This window comes from Canis lupus, chromosome 28 (genome assembly GCF_003254725.2).
Source record: "Canis lupus dingo isolate Sandy chromosome 28, ASM325472v2, whole genome shotgun sequence".
In the NCBI taxonomy this organism is placed as follows: domain Eukaryota; kingdom Metazoa; phylum Chordata; class Mammalia; order Carnivora; family Canidae; genus Canis; species Canis lupus.
Window position 1 is genome coordinate 6,947,995 of NC_064270.1, and position 25,997 is coordinate 6,973,991.

Here is a 25,997-nt window from a genome sequence, read left to right on the forward strand (position 1 = left end):
GAAAGCTACAGCACTGTCCCTAAAATAATTGATAATTCCCACCATACAAGTGCAGACAGAGCCAGGAAAAAATACTAAAATAAAAAAAAAAACTTAAGAAGAGCAACTAAAATGAGGAAACAAGTCAGAGAGTGCATGAGCTAAATAGGACACAGAGATTACCTAACTTAAATCATTTCCCAAATAAGAAACACAGCTTTTCACATGTCACCTGGACTGATAGTGGCAGAATTAGGATTCAATTCTGTCACTGCAGAATGCAAGTCAAGTGCAAGTGACCTACTCATTTGATTATATGACACTGCTTACCTTGATGATAAGTTAAAAGTCATTCACTCAACAAATGTGTATCACATGCTTATTACTGTAATAGACGTAAGCATGTATGGATCAGAAGAGCCTAGTGTTAGGTTCTTCTCTAGGTACTAGAAATAAGTAACAAATTAGGCAGTCACTGACCTCTAGAATTTAACAGTCTGGCTGGAGGAAAGAATAAATTTTAATATATCAAGAGGGGATAGTGCTATGAAAAAAATTAAGCAGGGTAAGAGGAATAGGAGTGAAGGGTGGTAGTAGTAAGATGGGAAGATTGCTAATTTACTTAAGATAGTTAATCAGCATCTCTCTCATAAGGTGACATCTAGGTCTAGACCTGAAAGAAGCAAAAGAGTAAGTTCTGGGGATACGTGGGTAGGGCAGGCTGAGGAAATAGCCAGTGTAAAGAACCTAAACCCAGGTCCTGCTTGGCTTGTTTGACAGCAAATTAGAGTTTCACTCTATCTATAGCACAGTGAATATAACTAATGTACTGACAGCAAAGCCAACAATTTTATCAAAGCTGATAATGAAGCAAAAAATAGAAGAGGCTTACCCATTTTGAGAATTAAAATCAGAGATAATTCTGTTAACTATATAAACATTCTCCATCTGGAAAATCTAAATGGATGCTCTGTTACTGAATTTTTTTTTAAAGTACTATATTATATACATGACAACACATTTCCTTCTTTAGGCAAACAGCAGCTCAGAAACTCACAGTACAATTCACAAAAGCAAAATTATCAATTAAAGAGAATCTAGGAAGGGCTTAGCCCCATAGGAACCTATGTGCTGATCTTAGGTGGAAGTGAAAAACCAGAAAAAGACAAGTCTGGGAGCTCAAAGCCATATGGTTCAAGCTTAAAGTGCAATTCCGAGAATTGTCCTAAAATGCTGCACGCCCAGTAGCTATGCTGGTGAGCTATAAAAGAGAACATGATTCAATTGCAATACTTAAATTCTGGTTCATTTGTTAATGAAAATATATAATTTTGTATCCAGGTGCTATATCCTTAGATATGGATCAGAGTTTTTAAAACTGTAAGTATGCATAATATAATCCTATTTCTGAAAATACTAAAAGGTGTACACGTACAGAAAACTTCTAGAAGAATATACAAGAAACCTAACAGTGTGAGCTCTAGGAAGACCGAACATGGAGAGGGACTTTTGGGAAGCAGACATTTTTAATTCTAAGAACTGCACTGGACAGTTTAGAGAATAAAAAAATACCAAATGGTCTCTCAAAAGATATCATAAAGAAATTCATAATCATAGAAATTATATGGCAAAGTGGTGACAAGCTGCTTGGAATGTTACAAATAACACTCTGAATACCAAAAAAAATAAAACCAGCTTTGTAATGTTCTCTACCAACAATAAGCCACAACCAGATAGTTCATGTTTCCTGTGAAAAGTAAACAATCTCAGCACAGCTCCAGATAAGTCCATGATTCTTGGGTTATAAAATACAGTGTTTACACCCCTACAAGCTCAGCCATACATGTTGGGTGAAACACTAATTTCCTATTTAGAGTTTCTTTTTCCCTTTTCTAAAACATTTAAAATGCATTTAGTTTTAATTTCGTGTCAAGACTATCAAATAAAAATTAGTGGAGATTATTACAGGATGATAGATTTATTTCCTACACACACCACTGATTTTTAAATAAAAATGACAAAGTATAAACTTTCAAAGTAAAATTTGAACTAGATGATATACTTTATTATATAAACAAATAAAAGGAGACAGAGATGAACTGTAGATTTACACTGAGAAATCATTCCAACAGTATTATTCATAAATGTTACTAAGCATGTTCTTTTTAATTAAATCATTTTTAAGTCAACCACGCCAGGAACAGAGAAAATAGTATCTAAGAGCTTCAGATGTTTAAAGGCTGGAAAAGACTCAAATCATTTAGTAACTACTACCTCCTCCTCTGGGCAAGTTTCAGGAATACAAAACCAAAACTACAACAGAAAACAGCCTGAATTATTTAAATATTTCCTGACTGAAACTTCTGGGCGAGTCTACAGCTTCCCCAGACTCCAAAGTCCTAAAGGCCAGGAAAATCCTCCTAATCGCTAACATAAATCATGTCAGTTAAACGGTGTGCTCAGTGCAAAGGAAGAATTGACAACCTTGACTTTTACAATATACCTTACCACCAGCAGCCTTCCCTGATTCAGGCAATGTAACTCTAGTTTCTTTAATTTCTACACATGGATCTTCACGGAAGCAAAGAAATTTTTTAGGAATGTGATCGTTGACTTTTATAAGAAACTTTGTAACTAGATTCATTTTACATACCTGAAAAATTCAAAGTTCAGACAAGCCTTTGGCAAGAAAAACTTATCATCTTGTTTGAACCAGAGTTTGCTCATAGCTGTATCCTGTGACGGAGAAACGAATTGGTTAATGAAATATGGGGCACATTTGGCAAAAAAGTTCAGTCAAATCACTCTTCAAGAGTAACACAGAAAAAAAAAAAAAAAAAAAAAAAAGAGTAACACAGAGGCAATGCTGAGGGTTTCATGGCTTTGAAGCATATTCAGAGGACCACCAGGTGGGAAGGTGAAGAGAGAAAACTGCCGATGCTGGTAGCAGAGAGAAATCACCCTTCTGTCTTCTCTGAGTGAGGGAAATGAGGACATAGCAGAGGAAGAGAGAGACTGGAGAAGCCAATACCAACTATCCTGTCTCTGTCTTTCCGAACACTGGGAGGCAGACAGAGGAGTCCTTAGAAGGTGTGGCAGCCAGCCTCCAAGGTGGGCTACAGCAATCCCTCCCTGTTGCCATTCACAATCCTGGATAGTCATTTCTCCCACAATGAACCAGGATTGGTCTATGTGACCAACAGACGATGACAGAAGTGACGAAATTAGGTTCCAAAAGATACTGAGGCTTTCATCCTGATCACCCACTTTCTCTCTTGAATCACTCACTTTGGAGGAAGCCAGCTTGCAAGTCAAACAACTCTACTGAGAGGTCCATGTAGTGAACTAAGGCCTGCCAACAACGACACAACTGAATTTAGGAGAAAACTCTTCAGCCCTGATTGAGCCTTCAGAGGCTGAAGCCCCAGTCAACAGCTTGACTACAACCTAGTAAGAACCCCTAAGCCAGAATTACCCAACTAAGCTACTTCCAGATTACTGACCTTCAGAAATTACATGGAGATAAAACAAATGTTTATAGTTGCTAAATTTTGGAGGAATTTGTTATGTAATAATAGATTGCACGGCCAACCATGAACAAATAAGCCACTATTTAAACTCTCTAATTCACTCATACTGTATTTAAAATTCTTGAGGGTGCCTGGGTGGCTCAGTTGGTTAAGTGTCTGCCTTTGGCTCAGGTCATGATCTGAGTTCCACATCAGGCTCCCTGCTCCTCAGAGAGTCTGATCTCCCTCTCCCTCTCTCTCCCTGCTCATGCATGCTCTCTTTCTCTCAAATAAATAAAATCTTTAAAAAGAAAATAAAAATAATAAAACTCTTGAAACTCTGACAAGAGATATAAATGTTCTTACTTTGAGAAGACCTATTTAAAACAAATGAATAATAGGAGAGGCAAACAAGCTCTCTTTGAATCGCCTAACCTATAACTCATTAAAATGTAATTTTTTTCTTCCAAGTTTTGAATTTAAATTCTGCTTAGTTAACATATAGTGCAATATTAGTTTCAGAAGAATTCAGAGATTCATCAGTTACATATAACACCCAATGCTCATCATAACAAGTGCCCTCATAATACTCATCATCCATCTCCCCTAACCCCCACTTCCCTCCCTCCATCAACCCTCAGTTTGTTCTCTATTCTTAAAGAATCTTTTACATGGGGCACCTGGGTGGCTCAGTGGTTGAGCATCCGCCTTTGGCTCAGGCTGTGATCCTGGGATCAAGTCCTGCATTAGGCTCCCTATAGGGAGCCTGCTTCTCCCTCTATGTCTCTGTGTCTCTCACAAATAAATAAATAAAATCTTAAATAAAAAAAAAAAGAATCTCTTAGTTTGTTTCCCTCTTTTTTCTCCCTCTTCCCCCATATGTTCATCTGTTTTGTTTCTTAAATTTCACATATGAGTGAAATCATATGGTATTTGTCTTTCTCTATTTCACTTATTAGCATAATACTTATGTCCATCCACTTTTTGCAAATGACAAGATTTCATTCTTTTTTATGGCTGAGTAATATTTCATTGTGTGTGTATATGTATGTATGTGTATATATATATGTATATATATGTATATGTATATGTATATGCCACATCTTCTTTACCATTCATCAGTCAACGGATGGACATTTGGGCTTTCTCCATAGTTTGGCTACTGTTGGTAATGTTGCTATAAATATCCAGGTGCATGTATCCCTTCAAATCTGTATTTTTGTATCCTTTGGGTAAATAGTAGTACTATTGTTGGATCAGAGGGTAGTTCTATTTTTAACTCATTGGGGAACCTCCATCTGATTTTCCACAGTGGCTGCACCAGTTTGCATTCCCACCAACAGCGTAAGAGCGTTACCCTTTCTCCACATCCCTACCAACACCTGTTGTTTCTTGTGTTGTTAATGTTAGCCATTCTAACAAGTGTGAGGTATCATCTCATTGTGGTTTTGATTTGTATTTCCCTGATGATGAGTGATGTTGAGCATTTTTTCATGTGTCTGTTGGCCATTTATAAATGCCTTCTTTGCAAAAATGTTTATCCGTGTTTTCTGCCCATTTCTTAACTGGATTTGTTTTCTAGGTGTTGAGTTTGATTAAGTTCTTTATAGATTTTGAATACTAACCCTTCATCAGATATATCTTTGCAAATATCGTTTCCCATTGCCTTTTAGTTTTGTTGAATGCTGAGCAGAAGCTTTTAATCCTGATGAAGTTCCAATAGATCATTTCTGCTTGTTTCCCTTGCCTTTGGCGATGCATCTAGCAAGAAGTTGCTGCAGCCGAGGTCAAAGAGATTTCTGCCTGCGTTCTCCTCTAGGATTCGGATGGTTTCCTGTCTCACATTTAAGTCTTTATCCATTTTTAGTTTATTTTTGTGTAAGGTATAAGAAAGCAGTCCAGTGTTACTCTTCTGCATGTGGCTGTCCAGTTTTCCCAACACCATTTGTTGAAGAGACTATCCTTTTTCCAATGGATACTCTTTCCTGCTTCATTGAAGATTAGCTGACCAGAGTTGAGGGTCCCGTTCTGGGTTTTCTATTCTGTTCCATTGAACTCTGTGTCTGTTTTGTGCTATCACAATGTCTTAATGACTACAGCTTTGTAATACAGCGTGATGTCCAGAATAATGATGCCTCTAGCTTTGCTTTTCTTTTTCAAGGCTGCTTTGGCTATTTGGGGTCTTTCGTGGTTCTGTACAGATTTTAGGATTGCTGTTCTGTCTCTGTGAAAAGTGCTGGTGGCATTTTGATAGGGATTATATTAAATGTGTAGACTTCTTTGGGTAACAATGTCTGCATGAAGATAGAATGTTTTCCCATTTCTTTGTGAACTCTTCAATTTCTTTCGTAAGTGTTCTATAGTTTTCAGAATATAGATCTTTTACCCCTTTGCTTAAGTTTATTCCTAGGTATCTTATGATTTTTGGTGTGATTGTAAATGGGATCGAGTCCTTGATTTCTTTTTCTGCTGCTCTGTTACTGGTGTATAGAAATGCAACAAATTTCTGTACACTGATTTTATATCCCGTGACTTTGCTAAATTCGTGTATTAATTCTAGCAAATTTTTGGCAGAGTCTTTGGGTTTTCTACAGAGTATCATATCATCTGCAAATAGTGAAAGTCTGACTTGCTCTTTGCTCATCTGGATGCCTTTTCTTTCTTTTTTATTGTCTTAATTGCCAAGACTCAGATTTCCAGTACTATGTTAAATAGTCTTCCTCCTGACCACAGAGGAAAAGCTCTTAGTTTTTCCCCATTGAGGACAGCTATGGGTCTTTTGTATACGGCTTTTATGATATTGAGATGTTTCATCTGTACCTACTTTGTTGAGGGTTTTTATCAAGAATGAATGCTGTATTTTGTCAAAGGCTTCTTCTGCATCTATTAATAGGATCATATGGTTCTTATCCTTTCTTTTATTGACATGGTGTATCACACTGATTGATTTGCGAATACTGAACCACCTCTGCAGCCAAGGAATAAATCCCACTTGATTGCTGTGAATGATTCTTTTCACGTACTGTTGGATACAATTTGATAATATCTTGAGAATTTTTTCATCCATGTTCATCAGAAATAATGGCACTTTTTAGTGGGTTCTTTGGTTTTGGAATCAAGGTAATGTTAGCTTCATAGAAGATATTAGGAAGTTTTCCTTTCATTTCTATTTTCTGAAACAGTTTGAGAATAGGTATTAACTCTTCTTTAAATGTCTGGTCGGATTCCCCTAGGAAGCCATCTACCCTGGACTTTTGTTTGTTGGGGATACTCGATGATTAATTTCAATGTTGATTATGGATCTGTTCAGATTTTCTATTTCTTCCTGTTTCAGTTTTGGTAGTTAGTATGTTTCTAAAAATTTGTCCATTTCTTCCAGATTGCCCAGTTTGTTGACATATAATTTTTCATAATATTCTCTTAAGATTATTTGTATTTCTGTGGTGTTTTGTGATTGTTCCTCTTTCATTTATGATTTTACTTCTTTGGGTCCTTTCTCTTTTCTTCTCAGTAAGTATGGCTAGGGGTTTATGGAAGGAGGAGGGTCAAGATGGCGGAAGAGTAGGGTCCCCAAGTCACCTGTCCCCACCAAATTATCCAGATAACTTTCAAATCATCCTGAAAACCTATGAATTCGGCCTGAGATTTAAAGAGAGAAGAGCGGGAATGCTACAGTGAGAAGAGTTCATGCTTCTATCAAGGTAGGAAGACAGAAAAAAATAAAAAATAAAAAACATCCAAGGGGAAAGGCACTCCCAGGGAGCTCGGGCAGGATTCCAGGAGGGGTGGGGATGCCGGCAGGTTCCCAGAGACACTAACAGAGGGCCTGTGCCCTGGGGGAGAGCGCGCCACACCCCACGGCCGAGCTCCCTAAAGGGCTGCAGCGCACGCCCGGGGGGGCCCCGGGAGCGGCTCGGGGCGGCGGCTCCACTCGGAGGGGGCTGCGCTGGGGAGCGCAATTCCAGCGCGCAGGCCCCCGAGCCCAGGGCGACACAGCCCAGGATCCGGCACTCCAAGACAGGCGGAGGCCGGGAGGTGACAGGACCCTCCTGCCGCTGGGGTGGCTCCGAGCTGTGCAGATCGGCGCTCCTGCCCCGGGAGCATCCAGGCCCCTGCAGACTGAGAGCTGCGGTACTTACGGCGGGAGCTGACTCTAGGGCTGGATAGCTGGCCGCCGCTACTGTTGTTGTTAATCCTGGGGCCTCACAGGACAAACAACCCCCACTGAACCTCAAAGTGGCCTCACAGGATAAACAGGATAAACAATTCCCACTGAGTCCTGCACCAGGCAGGGGGCTGAGCAGCTCCCCCAAGTGCTCACACCTGAGAATCAGCACAGCAGGCCCCTCCCCCAGAAGACCAGCTAGACAGGGGAAAAGCAAGTTATTGATCAAGCAGCACTGGAAAGTTCTAGTGGAAGTCGAGGGATTGACAGTATATAGAATCAGAGGATACTCCCCCTTGTTTTTTGTTTTCTGTTTGCTTCCGCCCTCTTTTCTTTTTTTCTTTTTCTTTTTCTTTTCTTTTTTCTCTTATTTTTCTCCTTTTCCCAGTCAACTTGTTTTTGGCCACTCTGCACTGAGCAAAATGACTAGAAGGAAAACCTCACCTCAAAAGAAAGAATCAGAAACAGTCCTCTCTCCCACAGAGTTACAAAATTTGGATTACAATGTCAGAAAGGCAATTCAGAAGCACAATTGTAAAGCTACTGGAGGCTCTAGAAAAAAGCATAAAGGACTCAAGAGACTTCATGACTGCAGAATTTAGATCTAATCAGGCAGAAATTAAAAATCAATTAAATGAGATGCAATCCAAACTAGAGGTCCTAACGATGAGGGTTTAATGAGGTAGAACGAGTGAGTGACATAGAAGGCAAGTTGATGGCAAAGAGGGAAACTGAGGAAAAAAGAGAAAAACAATTAAAAGATCATGAGGATAGGTTAAGGGAAATAAATGACAGCCTCAGAAGGAAAAATCTACGTTTAATTGGGGTTCCCGAGGGCGCTGAAAGGGACAGAGGTCCAAAATATGTATTTGAACAAATCATAGCTGAAAACTTTCCTAATCTGGGAAGGGAAACAGGCATTCAGATCCAGGAAATAGAGAGATTCCCCCCTAAAATCAATAAAAACCGCTCAACACCTTGACATGTAATAGTGAAGCTTGCAAATTCCAAAGATAAAGAGAAGATCCTTAAAGTAGCAAGAGACAAGAAATCTCTAACTTGTATGGGGAGAACTATTAGATTAACAGCAGACCTCTCTACAGAGACCTGGCAGGCCAGAAAGGGCTGGCAGAATATATTCAGGGTCCTAAATGAGAAGAACATGCAGCCAATACTTTATCCAGCAAGGCTCTCATTCAAAATGGAAGGAGAGATAAAGAGCTTCCAAGATATGCAGAAACTGAAAGAATATGTGACCTCCAAACTAGTTCTCCAAGAAATATTAAGGGGGACTCTGTAATAGAAAGAGGAGGTCCAAGGGAACAATCCACAGAAACAGGGACTGAATAGGTATCATGATGACACCAAATTCATATCTTTCAATAGTAACTCTGAACGTGAATGGGCTTAATGACCCCATCAAAAGGCGCAGAGGGAAACAAAAGGCGCAGGGTTTCAGACTGGATAAGAAAGCAAGACCCATCTATTTGCTGTCTACAAGAGACTCCTTTTAGACATAAGGACACCTACAGCCTGAAAATAAAAGGTTGGAGAACCATTTACCATTCAAATGACCCTCAAAAGAAAGCAGGGGTAGCCATCCTTATATCAGATAAACTAAAGTTTATCCCAAAGACTGTAGTAAGAGATGAAGAGGGACACAATATCATACTTAAAGGATCTATCCAACAAGAGGACTTAACAATCATCAATATTTATGCCCCGAATGTGGGAGCTGCCAAGTGTATCAATCAATTAATAACCAAAGTTAAGACATACTTAGATAATAATACACTTATACTTGGTGACTTCAATCTAGCACTTTCTACACTCGACAGGTCTTCTAAGCACAACATCTCCAAAGAAACAAGAGCTTTAAATGATACACTGGACCAGATGGATTTCACAGATATTTACAGAACTTTACATCCAAACGCAACTGAATACACATTCTTCTCAAATGCACATGGAACTTTCTCCAGAATAGACCACATACTGGGTCACAAATCAGTTCTTAACCGATACCAAAAGATTGGGATCGTCCCCTGCATATTTTCAAACCACAATGCTTTAAAATTAGAACTAAATCACAAGAAGAAGTTTGGAAGGATTTCAAGCACATGGAGGTTAAGAACCATCCTGCTAAAAGTTGAAAGGGTCAACCAGGAAATTAGAGAAGAATTAAAAAGATTCATGGAAACTAATGAGAATGAAGATACACCATTCAAAATCTTTGGGATACAGCAAAAGCAGTCCTGAGGGGGAAATACATTGCAATACAAGCATCCATCCAAAAACTGGAAAGAACTCAAATACAAAAGCTAACCTTGCACCTAAAGGAGCTGGAGAAAGAACATCAAATAGATCGTACACCCAGCAGAAGAAGAGAGTTAATAAAGATTCGAGCAGAACTCAATGAAATAGAGACCAGAAGAGCTGTGGAACAGATTAACAAAACCAGGAGTTGGTTCTTTGAAAGAATTAATAAGATAGATAAACCATTAGCCAGACTTATTAAAAAGAAGAGAGAAAAGACTCAAATTAATAAAATCATGAATGAGAAAGGAGAGATCACCACCAACACCAAGGAAATACAAACAATTTTAAAAACATATTATGAGCAGCTATACGCCAATAAATTAGGCAACCTAGGAGAAATGGACGCATTTCTGGAAAACCACATACTACCAAAACTGGAACAGGAAGAAATAGAAAATCTGAACAGGCTAATAACCAGGGAGGAAATTGAAGCAGTCATTAAAAACCTCCCAAGACACAAAAGTCCAGGGCCAGATGGCTTCCCAGGGGAATTCGATCGAACGTTTAAAGAAGAAACCATACCTACTCTACTAAAGCTGTTTTCGGAAAGATAGAAAGTGATGGAATACTTCCAAACTCGTTCTATGAGGCCAGCATCACCTTAATTCCAAAACCAAACAAAGACCCCACCAAAAAGGAGAATTATAGACCAATATCCCTGATGAACATGGATACAAAAATTCTCAACAAGATACTAGCCAACACGATCCAACAATACATTAAGAAGATTATTCACCATGACCAAGTGGGATTTATCCCTGCAATGCAAGGCTGGTTCAACACTCATAAAGCAATCAATGTGATTGATCATATCAGCAAGAGAAAAACCAAGAACCATATGATCCTCTCAATAGATGCAGAGAAAGCATTTGACAAAATACATCATCCATTCCTGATCAAAACTCTTCAGAGTGTAGGGATAGAGGGAACATTCCTCAATATATTAAAAGCCATCTGTGAAAAGCCCACAGCAAATATCATTCTCAATGGGGAAAAACTGGGAGCCTTTCCCCTAAGATCAGGGACATGACAGGGATGTCTACTCTCACCACTGCTACAACATAGTACTAGAAGTCCCAGCCTCAGCAATCAGGCAACAAAAAGAAATAAAAGACATTCAAATTGGCAAATTAGTCAAACTCTCCATCTTCACAGATGACAGGATACTGTGCCTAGAAAACCCAAAAGACTCCACCCCAAGATTGCTGGAACTCATACAGCAATTCGGCAATGTGGCAGGATACAAAATCAATGCCCAGAAATCAGTGGCATTTCTATATACTAACAATGAGACTGAAGAAAGATAAATTAAGGAGTCAATCCCATTTACAATTGTACCCAAAAGCATAAGATACCTAGGACTAAACCTAACCAAAGAGGTAAAGGATCTATACCCTAAAAAACTACAGAACACTTCTGAAAGAAATTGAGGAAGACACAAAGAGATGGAAAAATATTCCATGCTCATGGATTGGCAGAATTAATATTGTGAAAATGTCAATGCTACCCAGGGCAATTTACATATTTAATGCAATCCCTATCAAAATACCATGGACTTTCTTCAGAGAGTTGGAACAAATAATCTTGAGATTTGTGTGGAATCAGAAAAGACCCCAAATAGCCAGGGGAATATTGACAAAACCAAAGCTGGGGGTATCACAATGCCAGATTTCAGGTTGTACTACAAAGCTGTGGTCATCAAGACAGTGTGGTACTGGCACAAAGACAGACACATAGATGAATGGAACAGAATAGAGAACCCAGAAATGGGCCCTCAATTCTATGGTCAACTAATATTGACAAAGGAGGAAAGACTATCCACTGGAAAAACAGACAGTCTCTTCAATAAATGGTGCTGGGAAAATTGGACAGCCACGTGCAGAAGAATGAAACTAGACCATTCTCTTACACCAGACACAAAGATAAACTCAAAATGGATGAAAGATCTAAATGTGAGACAAGATTCCATCAAAATCCTAGAGAACACAGGTAACACCCTTTTTGATCTTGGCCGCAGTAACTTCTTGCAAGATACATCCATGAAGGCAAGAGAAACAAAAGCAAAAATAAACTATTGGTACTTCATCAAGATAAGAAGCTTTTGCACAGCAAAGGATACTCAACAAAACTAAAAGACAACCTACAGAATGGGAGAAAATATTTGCAAATGATGTATCAGATAAAGGGCTAGTTTCCAAGATCTATAAAGAACTTATTAAACTCAACAGCAAAGAAACAATTCAATCATGAAATGGGCAAAAGACATGAACAGAAATCTCACAGAGGAAGACATAGACATGGCCAACAAGCATATGAGAAAATGCTCTGCATCACTGGCCATCAGGGAAATACAAATGAAAACCACAATGAGGGCAGCCCTGGTGGTGCAGCGGTTTGGCGCCACCTGCAGCCTGGGGTGTGATCCTGGAGACCCGAGATCGAGTCCCACATCGGGCTCCCTGAATGGAGCCTGCTTCTCCCTCTGCCTGTGTCTGCCTCTCTCTCTCTGTGTCTATGAATAAATAAATAAAATCTTAAAAAAACAAAACAAAACAAAAAAAAAACAATGAGATACCAGCTCACACCAGTGAGAATGGGGAAAATTAACAAGGCAGAAAACAACAAATGTTGGAGAGGATGTGGAGAAAGGGGAACCCTTTTGCACTGTTGGTGGGAATGTGAACTGTGCAGCCACTCTGGAAAAATGTGTGGGGGTTCCTCAAAGAGTTAAAAATAGATCTGCCCTGCGACCCAGCATTGCACTGCTGGGGATTTATCCCAAAGATACAGATGCAGTGAAACACCAGGACACCTGCACCCCGATGTTTATAGCAGCAATGTCCACAATAGCCAAACTGTGGAAGGAGCCTCGGTGTCCATCGAAAGATGAATGGATAAAGATGTGGTCTATGTATATAATGGAATATTACTCAGCCATTAGAAATGACAAATACCCACCATTTGCTTTGACGTGGATGGACCTGGAGGGTATTATGCTGAGTGAAGTAAGTGAATCGGAGAAGGACAAACATTATATGGTCTAATTCATTTGCGGAATATAAAAAATAGTGAAAGGGAATAAAGGGGAAAGGAGAAAAAATGAGCGGGAAATACCAGAAGGGGAGACAGAACATGAGAGACTCCTAACTCTAGGAAACGAACAAGGGGTGGTGGAAAGGGAGGTGGGCGGGCGGTGGGGGTGATGGGCACTGAGCAGGGCACTTGATGGGATGAGCACTGGGTGTTATACTATATGTTGGCAAATTGAACTCCAATTAAAAAAAAATATGTAAAAAAAAATAAAAAATAAAAGAACTAGCTCTTAGGGATGCCTGAATGGCTCAGTGGTTGAGTGTCTATCTTTGGTTCAGGGCGTGATCCCGGGGTCCTCAGATCGTTTCCAGGTCCGGCTCCACATAGGGAAGCCTGCTTCTCCCTTTGCCTATGTCTCTCTGCCTTTCTTGTGTCTCTCATGAATAAATAAAATCTAAAAACAAAACAAAACAAAAAAAACACCAAAGACTAGCTCTTAGTTTCGTTGATCTGTTTTGGTTTTCTCTGTTTGTTTAGAATCTTTATTTCCCTTCTTCTTCTGGCTTTAGGCTTTATTTGCTGCTCCTTTTCTAGCTCCTTTGGGTGTAATGTAAGGTTGTGTATTTGAGATTTTTCTTACCTTTTTTTTTTTTTTTTTTTTTTTTTTAAGATTTTATTTATTTGAGAGAGAGAGAGGAAGAGAGAGAATGAGCAGGGTAAGGGATAATAGAGGGAGAAGCAGATTCCCTGATGAGCAGGGAGCCTGATGTGGGGCTCAATCCCAGAACTATGGGATCATGACCTGAGCTGAAAGCAGATGCTTAACCAACTGAACCACCCAAGCCCCAAGACTTTTGTGTTGCAAGACTTTTCTTGCTTCTTGAAGAAGGCCTATATTGTAATATACTTCCCTCTTAGGACTGCCTTTGCTACATCCCAAAAGTTTTGGACTATCGTGTTTTCATTTTCATTTGCTTCCATATACTTCTTTATTTCTTCTTTAATTTCCTGGTTAATCTATTCATTCTTTTAGTAGTTCTTTCGTTCTTTAACCTCCATGTATTTGTGGTCTTTCCAAATTTTTTTCTTGTGGTTTAATTCAGGTTTCATAGCACTGTGGCCTGAAAATATGCATGGGATGAACTTGAACATTTTTTACTTGTTGAGGGCTGATCTGTGACCCACAATGTAATCTATTCTAGAGTATGTTCCATGTACACTAGAAAAGAATGTGTATTTTGCTGCTTTAGAATGAAAAGTTCTGAACGTATCTGTTAAGTCCATCTGGTCTAGCAGTCATTCAAAGCCATTATTTTCTTGAATCTGTCCATCGCTGTGAATGGGGTGTTAAAGTCCCCTACTAATATTGTATTATCATCAATGACTTTATGTTTGTTATTAATTGACATATATTTGGGTGCTCCTAAACTGGGGGCATAAATATTTACAATTGTTATATCTTATTGATGGAAAGACTCCTTAAGTAGGATATAATGCCCTTCATCTCTTATTAGTCTGTTTTATAATCTAGTTTGTCTCACAGAAGTATGGATACTCTGGCTTCCTTTAACATACATTAGCATGAGAGATGGTTCTCCACACCCTCACTTTCAATCTGCAGGTGTCTTTAGGTCTAAATGGAGTCTCTTGCAGGCAGCATATAGATGGGTCTTGTTTTTTTAACCATTCTGATACCCTAGGTCTTTTAATTGGAGCATTTAGTCTGCTTACATTCAGAGTAACTACTGAAAGTTATGAATTTAGTGCCATTGTATTATCTGTAAAGTTGCTCTTCCCGTAGACTGTCTCTGTTCCTTTCTAGTCTTTGTTACTTTTGGTCTCTCTTTCCTGCTCAATGGGTCCCCTTTAATATTTTTTGCAGGGCTGGTTTAGTGGTCATGAACTCCTTTCATTTTTGTTTGTCTGGTAAACTCTTTATCTCTCCTTCCCTTCTGAATGACAGCCTTACTGGATAAAGTGTTCTTAGTTGAGTATTTTTCCATTTTTCCAGCTGTATATTCACCATGCTGAATATATCCTGCCATTCATTTCTGGCCTACCAAATTTCTGTGGACAGATCTGCTGTGAACCTGATCTGTCTTCTAAGTTAAGGGCTTTACCCCTTGCTTCCAGAATTCTTTCCTTGTCTGTATATTTTGTGAATCTGACTATGATATGTCTAGGTGGTCTTTGTTGAATTTAATGGTAGTTCTTTGGGCTTCTTGGATTTCAATATCTGTGTCCTTCCCCAGATTAGGAAAGTTTTCAGTTAATTTGCTCAAGTATACTTTCTGCCCCTTTTTCTCTATCATCTTCTAGGACTTCTATGAAAGGAATGTTATTACGTTTTAAAAGTTGTTGAGTTCCCTAAGTCTACCTTTGTGATCCAATACTTTTCTTTCCCTTTTCAGCCTCATTATTTTCCATAATTCTATCTTCTGTGTCACTGATTTATTCCTCTGCTTCATTCATCCCTGTTATGGCATCCATTTGGGTTTGCATCTCAGTTTTAGCATTTTTAATTTCGGTCTGACTAGATTTCAGACTAGATCTTTTACCTCTGCAGTAAGAGATTCTCTAGTGTCTTCTAGGCTTTTTTCAGCCCAGGTAGTATTCTTATAATTGTTTTAAATTCTAGTTCAGATATCTTACATATGGATTAAATCCCTGGCTGTTACTTCTACTTTCTGTTCTTTCTTTTAGGGTTTATTCCATCTTGTCATTTTTGTTTTTTAAATATTTTAATTATTTATTCAAAAGAGACCGAGAGAGAGAGGCAGAGACATAGGCAGAGGGAGAAGCAGGGTCCATGCAGGGAGCCTGATGTGGGACCTGATCCCAGAACTCCAGGATCATGCCCTGAGCCAAAGGCAAATGTCAACCGCTGAGCTACCCAGGCATCCCCATCTTGTCATTTTGTCCAGAAAAAAACCAAACAACAAGAAACTAGATCCTAGGTGTGTTTTGGTCTGCTTGTCAAAAGAAGCTAGATCCTATTTCCCCTAGAGCTGAAGCTCTGCAGCACTTTATGATCAGTAGACTTTGGTACATGCAAGGGGTTTGTGCTGGTCTTCTGGGAGAAGGGCCTGTTGGGCTCATTCTCAGGCCTTATAGAGATGCATCTGCATGGTGGTGATGGTATGGGTGGCCTTGGTTTAAGTGGCTCCAATCTCCAGTTGGTGGGATTGTTTAGTTCCTTGAGATCAGTCAGTTTTGAAAGGTGGTGAAGGGGGTAGGAAAAAATGGCTTCACTCTGCTCTCTCATCCCTGGACGGGAAAGCTCGTGCCCACCACTACTCAGGAAGCCCTCAGAGAAGAGCAAACAGTCACTCCTCTTGTGCCCCAGCTTCCATCAGATCCCTGCCTTCACCCTGTGTCTGAGATGTTTTATCTCAGAGCACAGCTAGGCTTCTAAACTCCAAATTTTAGGGACTCTCATAACACCATCCCATGCTGATCCTCTTGGTGTCTCCCTGCTTTTGCTGCTGTGGCCAACCCCAGAAAGGCCAGCCCCAGGAAAGCAGTCACAGGACCACAAAGCAGTTCAGAGTTTATGGCAAAGCAGAGCCAAAAGCCAGCACCAAGACTCCTTGCCCTCAGATGGTGTCCCTGCTCCTATGCCTTAGAACAGTGCAGCATGTTGGTGCCATTTTTTCTTCTGTCCATGGAGAGGCCTTGCAGCTACTCCTAAATACACTCCAAACAGGAGAATGGTTTCCCCTTGCAATCCAGAGGATCACCAGACTATCTGCTCCCTCCTTTCCCACAGGAGCACCACCAAGCCAGGTACAACCCCAGTGGTGACAGACTTCTAAAACTTCAGATTTTTGTGCTCCACTGCTTGCAGTAGTCTCCATAAGCAGGGCTCCCTCCCTTCCTCAGCCCCCACAGTTCTTATCACCCTCAAATCAATTCTACAGCTCCTACCCTCCATGATTCTACTTGTGGCCTTGCAGTTTTGTTCTCTTAGTCCTCAGATTGGTTTCCTGGGTGTTCAGAATGATCTGATATTTATCTAGCTATGTTTGTGGGACAAGGCAAGCTTAAGTCCCCCTCTCCTCTACCTTCTTAACTCCCCCTTAAAATGTCATTTTTAAAGGAAAATAATTGTCTAGTTAATAATCTAGTTGCCTGAGGGGCACTTGGTTGGCTCAGTGGTTGATTATCTGCCTTTGGCTCAGGTCATGATCCCAGGGTCCTGGGATCGAGTTCCACATCAGGCTCCCCATGGGCAGCCTGCTTCTCCCTCTGCCTATGTCTATGCCTCTTTCTCTGTGTCTCTCATGAATAAATAAATAAAATCTTAAAAAAAAAATCTACTTGCTTGAGATAAATTAAATTCCAAGTTTCTAAATCCTAACTCTCATCTCATTGAATTAATCTGAATGTTAGGTCCTTTGAAGAAAAGAAAAAGAAAGATGTAGGTCTATGGTGGTGAATTTAGAAAGAGAATATAGGAAAGAGGATGTACAGTATAATTTGATCCATTTTACTACACAATTTACTCAAGGTATGAAAATAATGACACAAAAAGAACATTCTGAAAAAGAAAAAAAAAGCCCCATTTCTCAATCACTCTTCTCATTGGCTTATTAACTTCTTAAATTCCTTGTGCTCATCAACTTCCTAAAGCCATTCTGACAAATTGAGAATTATTTTTATGGGCAGGAAATCCAACTACTTCCCTTAGATATGCTGTCTTCCAGGATTTAGAAATTCTTTTTATCTCTAACGTTCATGATGCAGCACAAATCTACTTCCTTAATAGGTCTTCAGTGACTATGGAAAGTAGCCTGTTAATTTTCATTAGATTTGTTGTAGTCCAGACTTTTTTTGTTTTCTTTAAAGAAAACCATACCCTAGACTCTAAATTGTTTAGAAATTCATTTGCTTTAACTTTTCTAGCCTTTCAATATTCCTTGCAGTTATTCTCTCTACAACTTTCTGGTAGCTCTTAGGATATGAGTCCCTAAAACCAACATAGTACCAAATGTAAGAAATCATCTCTCCAGTCCCTTCTGTGTAATAGTATATGTATTCCCTAAATTTAAAAATCACCAATTGTAACATGTTACCTTAATAAGAGAAGGGTATGGTGTTGCTTCTTTTTCTAATGATAAAATCTCAAAATTTGTAGGAATAAATTCATTCTTCGTTGGAAGTTTAAATTTCCCATTCAGGTCAGCATTTTGCCATTTCTGGATGAATAACAAAAAAACACAAAAGCAATTAAAGTTGAAATCAAAAGTTTAAATTAGTCCCCTTGCTTAGTATCTAGGCAAATATTAAGCAGATTAATGTCACACAGCTTTTCTTTTCTATTCCCAAGATCCACTGATGGCTGTTCATGAAAGTTGAGCTAGTCTTTCTGTTACTAATCAAGATTTTGTACTTATTTATCTTTCCTTTTTACATATTTCCAAAATGACCAGCTGAGGTTAAGGGGCAATCTGAGACTATAAAACTCTAAGAGATTACTTGGTCCTTATGAAGACCACATTGGCTCTAGCTCCTTAAAGAAGAAAGAATAATCTGTACAGGGATATATGCCTGCAACTGATAGGCAATAGATTATTTACAGAAGGATTAAACTTTCAGCTGCACTAAGTTACTTGCATGTATGGCATGAAAGCTAGACTAAAGGGGCTTCTTTCACTTCAGGGCTTCTCCTTAAGGCCTGGTCCACAATACTCCCAGATGACCATGTGAACTTTCAAGAGAATCAGTGATTTAAGTATAAAGTCAAGAACAAAGTGGAGTCTTAAGCCTAGATTTTGCAACAGGGTTGATACAACTTGCAGGTTGAATGTGTTCCATGGGCTAGTTCCAAAAGCTAAGTGGGACAGATCACAGGTCAGTGATTGTTGGACTCTTCAAGACTTTTCATTCTTTAAAAAAAGAAAAAAAAAAAAAAAAAGGAAAGAAAATGAGTAGGAAATATCAGTGAGGGTGACAGAACATGAGAGACTCCTAACTCTGGGAAACGAACAAGGTTTAGTGGAAGGGAGGTGGGCAGGGGGGTTGGGGAAACTGGGTGACAGCACTGGGTGATATGCTATATGTTGGCAAACCAAACTCCAAAAAAAAAAAAAAAAAAAAAAAAAGACTTAACAGGGAAAAAAAAAAAAACAACAACACCACCCAACTGCCAATAATCCCGGGTTCAGTAGTTTGGTCTCCAGATGATCTAGAATAGCCTTGAAGCTTCTGCAGGTTCTATTCTGGTCCCTGAGTTTTTTGGCACTGGGACAGTGGGGATGTTGGCCGTATTATTTATGAGTAGCAATTTAAGTCTCCCAAATGGCTGCATAGTAGGGGCTGGGAAACATGTAGTAAACAATTTCACTGCTGAACTCCCAGATAAATTTGGGTTGTTTTTAATTAAGTAAGCTCTATACCCAACATGGGGCTTCTTGAATTCACAATACTGAGATCAAGAGTCCTATGTTCCACTAAGCCAGTCAGGAGCACACACCCCCCCCGCCCCAAGACAAATTTGTTTAAAAAAAAATTCTCATTCAGAGGGCGCCTGGGTGGCCCAGTCAGTTAAGCGCCCAGCTCTTGGTTTAGGCTCAGGTCATGATCTCAGGATTGTGAGATCAAGCCCCACATTGGGCTTTCTCTCTCCCTCTCCCTCTGCCCCTCCCTCAACTTGTGTGCTCTCTAAAATAAATTTAAAAATTAAAAAAAAAAAAAAATCCCATTCGGAGCAGGTTTGTTGTCTGTCATGAGAGTTTGGTAAATAAGGATTCTCTTCTGTTTTAGGATTAATTCATGGGAGATTAGCATTGCTCACAGTTTAGCTATATGGATATTTTCATATACAAAAGAGCTCCAGTGATCTCCTTCTGTGTTGTGAATAGGTCAGAGAAGTACCAGCAATGATTTTCTTAAATTATTATTTTTTTTTCTTCTTTTTTCTGTAAATGTCCATTACTTGTGTGTAACCAGAATCTAGTCAGAGCAAGGCTTTCTGGTGTCTTCCATGAATAAAGGACACAATCTCAAAGATACAGTGACAATGAAAACCAAAAAGAAAAAGTACTAGACATGTAGAGAAGACTCAAACAAGATCTAGACTACTGATGAATAGGGTAACATGCTATCTAAACACACCTGTTTTGAAACAAATTCTAATTCCTTACCTCAACAAAAAGAGCAATGAGACAATACAAGGCATACAACATAGCACCTCCTAAAGTGAAGACACTGTGAATCCTAGAGACTGTTCCCTCAGCACAACCATGAGGCTTCTGGTGCCCTGTATTTGTCTTTCATGATCTCTACTTCCATCTCTTGTCTGTTTTGGTAGCTTTGCTTCTCTGTCTACTTTGGACTTCAATGACTACATGTACTATGTACTTTGACTGCATGAGACTGGAAGTCTGCTTTTAGCCCTGCTGGCATAACAGTCACAAGTGAAGGTGGCCATAGTGCCATTTCTTCATGCAGAAACTTTAGCTATCTTCTTACTTTGCTCAGGACAGTACAAACAGCCATGGGTCATCACTCTCCACACTCTGGGCCGGGAGTTGGTTGATCTAGAGAGCTCATGCTCTATCGCTCACATGTCAAGTTTATTCACAGATGTGTAAGCCTTACCTTAATGACTTCGTCTGGTACAGCTTCTTGCTTGTACTGGGTTCCATACCACTCTTCTGTGCGATCAGTCTTTCCTTCAAAAGACTTGGAAACTATTGCAACCCTAAAGGTAAGTGAAAACAAACAAACAAACAAAAAAAATCCTATAAACTCATGTTGTATAGATACTTTTATAGAACATGACTCGTGAAAATGTAAATAACACCAAAGAACATGGTGGGCTTCTAAAACTCAGTAAATCTGATAATGCTTAGTCAAAACAGGCAATGAAGTATAGAGGTTTCTGACCATAGTCTCTGTTATCCTTTGGTTAGAGCCCATCATTTTTAATGTGAAAAACTACATGTAGGACCCTTGTGGGTATGCTACTGCCTAAAATTTTTAAAGGAGTAGCTAGGGAAAAAAATGGGACAAAGTCAGTTGAAAAATAGTCTTTTAAAAAGCAAAACAGGGACGCCTGGGTGGCTCAGTGGTTTGGAGCCTGCCTTCGGCCCAGGGCGTGATCCTGGAGTCCTGGGATCGAGTCCCACATCAGGCTCCCTGCGTGGAGCCTGCTTTTCCCTCTGCCTATGTCTCTGCCTCTTTCTCTGTGTCTCTCATGAATAAATAGATAAATAAAAAATCTTAAAAAAAAAAAAGGCAAAATAAAGTACTTCTAAGTACTTTAAGAGCCAAGGCCCAGGGTTAACAAAAATGGCTAAAAAAGCCCCACCCTTGTTGGCTCATCCAGAGTTCCAAAAAAACCAAAAACACACTTTCATTATTATTTGCTAAGTTTGTGCTCTATGGGTTTGTTTTTTTTCCCCAGCCAGAGACTACCATCAAATATACCTAGTACATGTACATTGGTTTTCATGCTTCTAGAGGTGAAGGAAATGACTAAGAAACCCCTCTCTATCTTCTGGTTTGTTAAAAGTTCTCATTGATAAGAAGGTAGAAGGTAGAGACAGCCCAGAAGAAAAGTCAGAAGGAAAAAAAAAAAAGTTCAGGGAGAGAAGGTAGAGATAAAATGATGTCAAAAGATACATGAAAAGGAGATTATGAGAAGACTAGCAAAAGCAGTTGTGTACCATAGCAAGACTCCTGTCCCTGTGCAGGATCATCAGAGACATTTCTGCCTCTGCTGCCTTGTAATTATCAAAGTTGGAATTACTGCCCTCCTATCAGCAGACTCAATTCCAGTCTGGGACCAATCCTTTTTGAATCCTTTGGATAAAGAAGCTCTAGGCCAATAGCTTGGATGGCTTGCCTGAAGTCAGTCCTGTTACTGATCCCATTTTTCCTTCATGTCTCAATTCAAATAACAAAGTCTATGTCTGCTACTTGTTCTCACTCATCCGATCAGAGGTTTGGTTCTAGCCTCTGGATGTCTGCCTCACAGCTGAAAGCCCAGTAATTACAATAAAAACCTCCCTCTACTGAATACCTATCCATTTTCCAATGTGTTCCTACCCCCTGTCAAGACCTTTGAACTTCAATGCCTGGCCCTTTGAACCACTACTTCTTATTCTAGACAAAATACTCAGGCTAGCTGGACTTGGTTTTATTTGCCTGCATTAGGGTAAATATCATAAGCAATCTGACTAACCTGTTAGTATGACTGACTAATCTCTTAGCTGGTGGTATTGCTGATCTGGCCTAGTTGCCTCTGACCACTACTAGTTCTAAAAAACATGGTAAATAGAATACATTCCATAGAAACACAGGGAGGAGTCATAGGGTCTAATGGATGGAAGAGTTCTGTTGTGTCCAGAAGAAGTGATCCATGTTGGCATTTCGAGAATTCCTTTTGAGGGATATATGTACAGTGTGTATGGAACTCACATGGCCATGTGAAGGGCATGTAATGTTTGTAAAGGACATTCATTCAATACATGACAGAGCCTGCTAAGACTCAGTGCTAGAAAGTATTTCTGCTGGTTTCCTAAAAAATGAAAGGGCTGATTCTCAAGGAGACATCTGAAAATTCTTAGTAAGTAAAATAACCTGGTAGAGAGGTGGTGTTATCATCTTCTCTCCCATGAGCTGCCTGACCCCGAACGACAATCCATGCATCAGAATAACATACAAGCAACTGATGAGGGGCAACCCGGGTGGCCCAGCGGTTTAGCGCCGCCTTCAGCCCAAGGTGTGATCCTGGAGACCCAGGATTGAGTTCCACGTCAGGCTCCCAGCATGGAGCCTGCTTCTCCCTCTGCCTGTGTCTCTGCCTCTCTCTCTCTGCATGTCTCTCATGAATAAATAAAATCTTAAAAAAAAAAAAAAAAAAAGCAACTGATGACAACTTATGAATGCCGAAGCATTCATTTGGCAGTGGACATGGCCCCTGAAACAAGAACATTTTAAACTCTGTCCTAAGAGAGAAAGTGAAAAAGAGCAGGGAAAGCTTGCCAGATGCTTTGGCGGATGACTATATGACAGAGAAAGCAACAGATGCCAGAGGCTGCTCAGTAATGCTCAGGTTAAAAAGGGGAAGAAGAAGGTAGACTGTTCAGGCACATCGTAAAGGATTTAAATAGCTGTGTGCCAAAGTAAAATGGATGGGTAACATCTGAAATGCTAAGGAAGTAAATATGAAATAAACACAGTTCCCTCAACCAACAAATACTGGCCTAACAAAGAGACACCTTTTGTAGAACAAGAATTACTGTACCACTGAGGAATTTGAAACTGAAATATACAGTGAGAGATTATTTAAAAATAAATTATAAAAGGTAAGCAAGTGGAGTAACAGAAGAGCAGAGTATACACACATCAAACCTACATAGACATCTACAAACCAGAGTGTGAAGACTGGGGTCAAGAAGAAAAGAGAGAAGAGAAAGCACAATATATCAAAGTATGCTATGGAGAGGTGTAATACATTTAACTGTAAAGAACTGAGAAACAGATACCATCACATTCTTAGATTATCTACTAGAAATCTAATTATGCTTAAAAATAGTCTTGGCAAGTTTTTTTTTAAAGTGTGTGTGTGTGTGTGTGTGTGTGTGAATGCTATTCTTTAATTCTATCCATAAAGAATTGGCTGCTGATGTGGTACTAATGTGGTCCTTAGAAATAGAAGAGAAAATGAACTTTTCTATTCATACTGAAACTTGTAACAGTGAGACAGAAATAGTGGGCTAGAATGAATGCCCACCACTGACTTCAAGTCAGCCACTTAGAAATGTTCAGAGGAAAAGAACAGCTGTTGAAGCTGGACAGGACCCATTCAGAAACAGTAAGTACCTGACTACAGACATTAAAAGGCAATATGGTATGCCTTTTATGATGTGAATTCTCATGAGACTTTTGCCAGTAATCTCTAAGAGAGCAAAGGTGGAAAGGGTTCACAAGTAATTGTGATGAATTCAAAGAGAATTAGTAGAGAGGGTACATATCTGGCCATCTGGTCAATACTCCGACTCACTTTCTTTGAGATCTTGACAAAATCAGTTAAGATCTAAATTAGGCAAGTCTCTGGGCTTCAGTTTCATTACTTTTCAATAAGTAAGGATTCTAACTAGATGAACTTGATCCTTTCACTAGTAGAATTCTATAATATCATGGTATCAAATCATCTTTTCAAAAAATATATCCCAAAGAAGAAAGAAGGGACAAAAAAAGACTCCAAGCCAAACTTAAGGAATTGTGGCGGGAAGGCCATAGTGCTGAAGAAACTGAGGTTCATGAAAAATGCAAACAAAAAAACAAAAAACACCCCACTATTTAAAAGGGTCTCTTAAAGAAAGACGGAATCAAGAAAGGTGAGGCTAAAGGCTTAGAGAATTCAACCAACTTTTATTGAGCCTTTGATAGTGTGACTCTGGGGAAAAAAAACACAGTTCTTACCTGGAAGGAACTTATAGTCCAACAGGACACAAGACCTAAAGCAAAATGTGATAAACTGGTCTCAGGTTTGCAGATGACAGAACTACTAACCTCTTATTTACACTGTCTTTAGAAAACATGTAAGTTTTTAAATTGCAAAGGTTGGCCAAACAACAGAAAAAAAGCAGGTTGAAACCCAGTGAGCCAGCCAAGTGACTCAAATGAATTCACATCTCCAATGCAGATCATTCACATTCTCTGATGCTTATTAGGCAACTAACAAATCCTAGTAGGATCACTGCCCACCACCTTTTAGAAATACTGGAGGATAGGAGAAGAGGCAGAAGATGGAGATGGACAAATGCTCTAATTTTTAGAAAAGGAAAAGAGTGGAGTCTAAAAAAAAAAAGCATAAGCCAGTGGTTTAGGCACTGATCTCTCACAAACTTCTTCTAGTCAACCATCAGACTACCAAACATTTAGACAAAAACACAGTTATCCTAGGAACTGCATGGATTCAGCAAGGACTCCTCCCAGACAGAGATTTATGTATGACTAAAGAAGGGCCAAGACTCTGTAGCCATATTTGTAGGTTTAATATGGCAAAATGGAAACCCCACTGCATGGTACAACATAGATGAAGCTGAAAGACATTAGGCCAAGTGAAATAAAGACATATGATTCTACTGCTACTAGGTATGTAAGTAGTCAAATTCATGGGAATAAAAAGTAGAATGGTGGTTACCAAGACATGGTAGGAGGCAAGAGAGAGGATGTTGTTTAATGGGCAGTTTCCGTTTTACAAGGTGAAAAAGTTCTGGAGATCTGCTTTACAACAATATGAATATATATATATATATTTTTTTAACAATATGAATATTCTACTGAATTGTACACTTAGAAATGGCTAAGTTGTAAATTTTATGTTTTTTACCACAACAAAAAAGACATCCTCTGAACACATATGTGTGGGCCTACTCTGGGCTTTATATTACATTCCAATGATTTCTTTTTGATCCCCAAGTTAACGTACAATGTCATAATTAATGTAGCTTTATACTTAGTCTTCAATCCCGTAGCTTGAGTCCTCCAACTTTTGTTTTTACATTGAAGAGTGTTACAGCTGGGCATGTGGGTGGTTCAGACAGTTAAGCATCCAACTCTTCGTTTCGGCACAGTTAATGATCTCAGGGTCCTGTGACTGAACCCTGCAGGGGGCTCTGCATTCAGTGCAGAGTCTGCTTGAGAGCGTCTCTCCCCCTCACCCCGTCCCTACCTTCCCCCACACTTGTTCTTGCTCTCTCTAAAATAAATCTTTTTTTTTTTTTTTTAAAGCATGTCACAGCTGATCTAGGTCCTCTGAATATGCCTGTAGGTATTCTGGAATCAGTTTACCAATTTCTAAAAGGAAAAAAGACTACTAGGATTTTGATTGTGATTACACAGAGCCTATGAATCAGATTGGAGAGAATAGCCAGTCTCCCAAGAACAAGGTCTTTAATTTCTTTCGGCACTGTTTTGTAGTTTTATGTTGAGGTCTTGCTTATCTTTGGTTAAATTCATTCCTAATTATTTTA

General features: G+C 39.4%; 1 protein-coding gene across 11 annotated transcripts in view; it reads right to left on the reverse strand.

The window, feature by feature from the left end:
- The window catches only part of IDE (insulin degrading enzyme), a 138,806-nt gene that overhangs the window by 23,237 nt on the left and 89,572 nt on the right, over nt 1-25,997 (reverse strand). For all 11 annotated transcript variants that reach the window (XM_035708070.2, XM_049103541.1, XM_035708069.2 and 8 more), the window contains 3 exons: nt 20,608-20,710; nt 18,081-18,203; nt 2,633-2,715 (listed from right to left, as the gene is read on the reverse strand). In XM_035708070.2, the coding sequence (XP_035563963.2) occupies nt 2,633-2,715; nt 18,081-18,203; nt 20,608-20,710 (309 nt within the window). The remainder of the gene's footprint in view (nt 1-2,632; nt 2,716-18,080; nt 18,204-20,607; nt 20,711-25,997) is intronic.